A 6972-nucleotide genomic window follows, 5' to 3' on the forward strand; every position below is an offset into this window, starting at 1 on the left:
AACTATATCAGTTTTCAAATAGAAATCTAAAAAGGTAATTTTGATATTGGATACGGTTATTCTTCCTTTAAACAAAAATTTATGTATGAATTTAATGCAGGGTTCTGTTTCTGAGATTATTCCAAATGCATTGTCAATGCAACTCATGAAAAATGGAAAGTGGAAAATTCCAAAGGATTTCATAACGGCACATTTTACCTTGAAATCAATTGAGTACATCTACGAACAGGTAATGATGTGTTCATAAAAATTGACATTTCCTATTTGAGTTTACCATATCAAAGTCATAATAGTATCTCAAAATAAATTCAATTTACTTAAATATTATTAGGAAATGAAATACGAACTTGAGTCCGGGCTCTGGCAGGACCTGTATGAAAAAACCGAAGGGGCATTTAAACCCCCTTCTTGGAAAATGCAAGGTATAGACGGTATATCTACACCCCCGACCCCACTTCAGTCTGTATGCTTTTTTGATATTATATTTAATTTTATCTATATTTAATAAACATAGGTTTCGATATTTGCTTATCAATTTCTTTTCTACTGATATTATATCTGCTACATGTATGATTGTTTAACTGAAAATGGACGGATTTAAGCACGATTAATTTAATAATCGAGGCGAAATTGCGAAATGATTATACATTATTTGTTAAAATATCGAAGATTAGATCCTACCTTCTAAACCAAATATATTCCTACTGAACATGTCAAGATAACACATTCTTTCTCCGTTTCTTGAAACGATAAAGAAATAAATAATCAAAATGAAATGAAGTGAGATTTTATGGATGTTATTCAAATTCATATAGATTGCCAGAAGACAGAAAATATGCCCCATTGATAAAAATTTAAAATACACTGCAGCCATATTAATGGATCTTTCGAAGGTCTTCGGTTGCCATCCCCATAAACTATTTCTTTTGAAGCTTAAAGCCTGTAGCCTATCAGAATCAGCACAAGATATGTTTAACAGCGACCTTTCACACAGAGAGCAATGTGTTAATTTCATGACATCTTTAACATCATTTAAGGTGTCCAACAAGGATCTATTTTGGGGTTCCTATTATTTAACATATTTATAAACGACTTATCATTCTTTGTTGATAAATGTAACATTCACAATTATGCAGATGATAACATTATCTAAATCTGATAAATCTTTAGAACAGGTTCTAGCAGCGCTATAATTTGATTGCGATTTTTTAATAGCAAGGTTCTTTTCTAATAAATATACAGAAAACAGAAAAATTAACAGGCATTTTCTATTGGGAACAAAACACAAAGTAAAACATTGTGTTTGATTTAGATGAAATCAAAATTCCTTGTGATACTGATGTTGACTTTCTAAGAATCAATACTGCCTACAGTTTGTCTTTTCATACACATATTACAATATTTTGTGAAAAGGCAGCTAGGCAATAACTAATTTATGCGATTATAGATATAAAATAGATACAAAAATACTTCAAAGTTCCCAAGATCATGATAAACAAGATATGTAATAAATTCGGTTAAGTATGAGACATCAAAGTTCTGTTTTTTTTTTTTTTCTGGAATTCTGGAAATTTTCCTCTTACAATCAATTTTGAAACTACATTTTAACTTGAAGTGACGAACTAAATTGTAAATGTATTTTCTACAGACTCCAGACTTTAATGCCTCAAGCCAAATATCACTCCTTTGTAGCTTACATGTATCATTTGCTGGTTTTAAATAATCATCCATTAAATCATTGTTGTCTTAACTCCTCTTCCTTTATTATAAGTGTACACGACCTTTTTATTGTATATGTATTTGTGTGAGTTTTTCTTGAGAGTTTATTGTTGTCTTTTATATTTTCTTAAATTTGTGTTTTCTCCGTGGTTTTTGTTACATTCTTGTGTTTTCATTTGCTTTTATTCACACAAAATGAAAAGGCAGATCCCTTTTTTCGACCCTTGATTTTGGATGTCTTCAAGAATGATGCTACGGTTATTCTGAATATTGGGATTGTTTTGATGTTTTATAAATCTTTGCCGATGTAAATTAATTTCCTAAATGTGTTAAGCTTAGTGAAAAAAAAGATCTATTTTATCTACATTTACCTACTAGGAGAATTATGCATGGTTTGACTTCATGAAACGCTAGTTTTAATGAAACACGAAAGCTTAAAACCATGTCCATTTTTTTTAAAAAATTCCCTTACAACAGTCTTTTCTTTTGCTTTAACAGATGGTCCATCCGAAAGAAATATTGACATCAAAATTTCGGATTTATATGGTTTGATATTCTACGCACTTCTTCAAAGGAACTACTTTGAAGGTGCAAAACAACTCATCGAGGCAGGAGGAGTAAGATTTTTATTTCTAAAACATCATCCGTGATAGCCAACATGTTCTCGTACATTATACCATTCTTTGATATTTAGTATTCCAATTAAATTGAGTTTTGTCCGAGATTCTTGTTAAATTTCATAATAAAGTCATTTAGAAGCCTGACAAATTTTGTAAATTTGTTCATTCTTTGCGTAAGTCTAGATATTCGAGCTTTAAAATGATTAATCAAAGAAAGTAAATTCGAAGAATTGTTAAAAAAAATGTATGTCTTAGAATTGATACCAAAATATTGCAATTTTTGATCATTGGATACTTACAATATATTCACTGATTATTTAGATAATAATCTTAATCGTTCAAATTAAGAAGCTTTCCTGTTAAGATTTTTCAGTGGAACTTAATGCAAGTACAAGAATGATTATACGTTGGAATAACATCACTATATTAAAAGAAAAAAAAGAAGTAGAAATCTATATAATTTGGGTTTTAAAAAGTTAATCTGTAAATAAAATTTGGAAATGAAGAAAATGTTTGTTTTTTGTTTTTTTTAAATTTCGCTCGCTAACATTTGAAATGGAAAACCAAATAAAAGACTTTTAAAAAAATCTTAAAATTCGAAGAAGAAACAGCTTACAAATAGAATTCATATTGTTTGTTTTCGGAAGTGGAATTTATGTTTACAGTTGAATTTATGTTTACATTAAAAAAAATAAAAATAAAACTCTTTGTATAATTTTCTCATACTATTGGAATCAAATATCGCTTTACTGTCGACCGTAAGTACTACTCATGACATCACTTTATTTGAATTTCGTTAGATATGAAATTAGAAAATGTTTATGTTACCATGGTAACGAAAAAAAAATGCATGATTACCATTTTTTATTTTAAATGAACATCATTAGAAATCTTTTCCCCACAGGTGAGAATTCATCATATTTTGATTGGATGTGTTATTTTGGAAGAGAAAGAGAACGACTGGCGAGCTACACAGATTGAAAAAGAAAAGATGCAACAACTTTACAGGTCTCTACTATTTCCTAAAATGCTTTGGAAGAAAATTGTAAAATCTTTTTTTGTTTAAATATTTCTGAACTTACGTTTCTATACATTTAGAAGTTTTATACGTTAAATCATTATTTTTGTGAGAGGTTTAATTTTCTTTGTTTTCAAGGTTTAACGCATTAATTATTTCAAACATGATATGTACATTTTTACATATATTACTTTAAATATTTTTTGAAGCACGAAATCAAGTTAAAATGAACCAGTATATTTTCCTTTCATCTTTTTTTCAAATGAACCTCTAAATACATTATGTCCTTTTTTCAGTTTCTAATGCCAAAGTGTTAATTCACTAAAAGTAGGAGCAATTTATTTTGTTCGCACAATCAATTATCTTCTGGATACCAATTAACACATGAAGGAAAAGACAGGCCATTTTTCACACTTTACGATGATCACAAATGAATTTTTTAAAATTTAATTTTACTTATGATTTTAAACAGTAGTTTTAAACATGCTAAAAGTAACTGCTTCTCTAAAATTGAACTGGCACTGCGAGTTAAAACATCGAACGTATATTGTTTTGTATTTTTGTATTGTAAAAGTGTAAGTGTTGCAATACATCCACGGAAATATAACTACTAAAATCTTCTATAACTTCTATATTCTTGTTAAAAGAGTTTTAAAATTATACATTTCAAGGTAAATATACTTTAGTCGTTAACCCATTAATTGTAAATGCATAGATCTGGTGGAAGCGTGTGTGAACTACCAGAATTTCCTCTGTCCTGTACCAAACACGATAAAGTTAAATGATAAAAACGTGATACTATTGTTACTGATAAGTGTAGATTCTATAAGCAGATTTTTTCTTAATAATTAATAATGTGTTGGGGAGGGTTGGGTGGGTCTTTATCACAGTAAACATATGCAAATGTATTTTGGTTACATCCTAATTCTGATTTTTTTAGTATTTTTAATCGATATCTATTAATTTATTTATTTTCCAATTTGTAATGGAATTATCATTTGTAAAATATTTTAAAGACACTCTTGCTTAAAACTTCTGGGTGTGTGTTTTAACCCATTGTGTGGTTCGAATTCAGTCGCAGAATGACCGCAAATGTTTGCACTTTGCAATAATTTTGCGCCACACTTAAATATGATATGATAGAGAACCATGTGTAACATGTAGAACAAAATTGGTGCAACACTGCAAGACTATTTATCCGATATCACTAAAAGGGACTGACCCTTAAAATAACGGATTTAGAGGGACCAATATTATTTTCAATATTAAAAAATAATGTTAAGAATTTTAGAAAATTATTGAAGTAATGTGGAAGCTGGTGGGGAGGTCAAAAGTCTTTTTAGACGAGAAGTAGTCAGAAAATACAGAACATTTTTTTAAGGGTCGGGTTGTCCGACCATTTTCTCGTGAATTTCTCTGGAAGGAAACTTGAAACTCTCAGGTGTAATATAACTTTGTTCGAGATAAGCGAAACGTACTTCATTTAATCCGGAAATGCTGCGCGTCGTTGTCCGAAAAAAGTCATGATGAAAAATTCAAAATTATCAATGTTTTCCTTCCTGTTTTCCTGTGAATAAAATAAATATTTAGAACAAAACTTTAGCAAAATCACATTATCTTTCATTCAATAAAACGGAAAAGAGGCTTGCAATAATAAAGGGTTTCGGAGGACCCGAAAGTTTTCTTGTTTTTAAATTTCCAAAAATCGTTAAACATTTTTAATGCATTATTGAAGCAAAGTTGTTTAAAATATTATGTTGCAGCTAGTGAGCTAGAATCCGAGGTGGCCAGAAATGGTTTATTTTTGCACTTATCGACACAAAATTAAAGGATCCGTTGAATAATGAAACACTTAAATAGATACATGTAGAGAGCTACTTTAAGTTAAATTAATACTGACATCACTACAAGTCAGACTAGACGAAAACTTACTCGTTGCTTTGCAACCAACTCAGCTCTATTTTCAATATAAACATTATTTCTCTACCCATCTAATTTTGTTCACGCAATTTTCGAAGACTACTTGGTGGATTTTAATACAATTTTCAGGAACACAGAGATATAATCTGAATTTATTTTAACTAAAGGAATTTATAGAAATTCACTTGCGTTGTGAAGTTCTAGAGTATTTCATGAATTTAAAGAGACATCGTGTTCAAGAAAATATTCTCAAGAACTATAAAAGATACGAATATGAAACATTTTTTTGTTAGACGTCAATACTTACTCATATATAAAATCGATTTTTTAAAAACTTTTTATCATATTTTTTTTTTATTTTAGTAAGGTTTGTAGAAGCCCTTATGTAAAAACGTTATATATGAATTGTGTAAAATTTGTTAAACTCATGCAAGTCGGGATTTACGGTGTCGATCGAGCATTTTGTTGAACAAAACTTACCATACATATAGGGATTAATGTAAGCCCTACGACAATTAAGGCCTTATTGGATTGTCCGGTTCATAGTTATGTTGTATCCCTGTTTCAAATATAAGATTAAATCCAAGGTGTCCTTATAACTTCGACAATAATTATCTTTGACTGTATCTCAAAGTAGAAAAATAAAAGACTACACGTGGAAATAGGATAACAACAACCTTTTGTTTTGCACCATAGAAAAACCGAATCTAAATCATCGTAATAAGGAACGGGCTATTAAGAAACTTGCCTGCTAAGCAATTAATATCAAGTTAAAGAAGTAAATATCAGATTCCTTAAACGTCGCTAGGCGTGTTTATCGGGAAAATATTTCCGTCTTCTCATGAATAAGTACCTAATCGAAATAGTTCACTCTGGGAATAAGCAAAGAAATAATGTATGTAAAAACAATCAAAGCCAATTCACTTCTCAAGTATTATTTTCCTATATTCGATATGTTACATGCATATGTGCAATTTGATAAACATACTTTAAAAAGTACAAAAATAAGGCTATAAGAACATTTTTTTTTAAATTTCATTGTTATCACATCCATTTAATAGTGCGTCCCAAAGAAAGACGTGGATGAATATTCAGTAATGTATCGTGGCCCGCCTTTCATATTTCCAAGACAGATTAAATCAGAAGTATACTTTAGAGCATAAAAACATTACTTCGATATGTCTTGATATGGTATTGCATTGGAAAAAAGTTGAATACATAAAGATTTAGAAAATGAACAGTACCATCGGTTCACAAGTAACATATTTTCTTTTCCCTGCTAACAGGTATTATTAAAATCCTTTAACATATTCCGATGTAAATCTTCTTGCAGAGAATATGGTTTGCTAACTCTCATTCTATAATTCCCCATTTTGTAAAAAAAAAAAAAAGAAAAAAAAAAAACCTCACCGACGCTCCTAAAATGACTGGTAGAATATCACTGGTAGTTTCCATATTGAATTTTCATGCGTTTACATCTTTTTCAAAGGTATTTTGGCGGTTTTTTACTTTGAGTTTTTGGGACTATTTTTCATTTTTAAAAAAAATCCTTCAGATCCTTGTTTTTTTTTTAAGTTTAGATTACATGCAAGAATATCACATATAAGGATGGTTATACGGATTAAGATGTCCGCATTGCTCGCAATGAGGTTCTAGTAATTCCTGTTCTCCATACCGCATGATTATTTTTTTTTA

At 29.6% G+C, this 6972-nt stretch overlaps 1 protein-coding gene across 1 annotated transcript in view; it reads left to right on the forward strand.

The window, feature by feature from the left end:
* The first annotated feature begins 415 nt into the window (after positions 1–415).
* LOC134238822 (uncharacterized) overlaps positions 416–6972 on the forward strand; it is a 7126-nt gene continuing 569 nt past the window's right edge. The window contains exons 1-3 of the mRNA XM_062720931.1: positions 416–422; positions 2218–2336; positions 3244–3347. Coding sequence (XP_062576915.1) covers positions 416–422; positions 2218–2336; positions 3244–3347 — 230 coding nt within the window. The remainder of the gene's footprint in view (positions 423–2217; positions 2337–3243; positions 3348–6972) is intronic.

This window comes from Saccostrea cucullata, unplaced genomic scaffold (genome assembly GCF_032062105.1).
Source record: "Saccostrea cucullata isolate Sc308-1 unplaced genomic scaffold, CSIRO_AGI_Scuc_v1 ctg257, whole genome shotgun sequence".
Classification (NCBI taxonomy): Eukaryota; Metazoa; Mollusca; class Bivalvia; order Ostreida; family Ostreidae; genus Saccostrea; species Saccostrea cuccullata.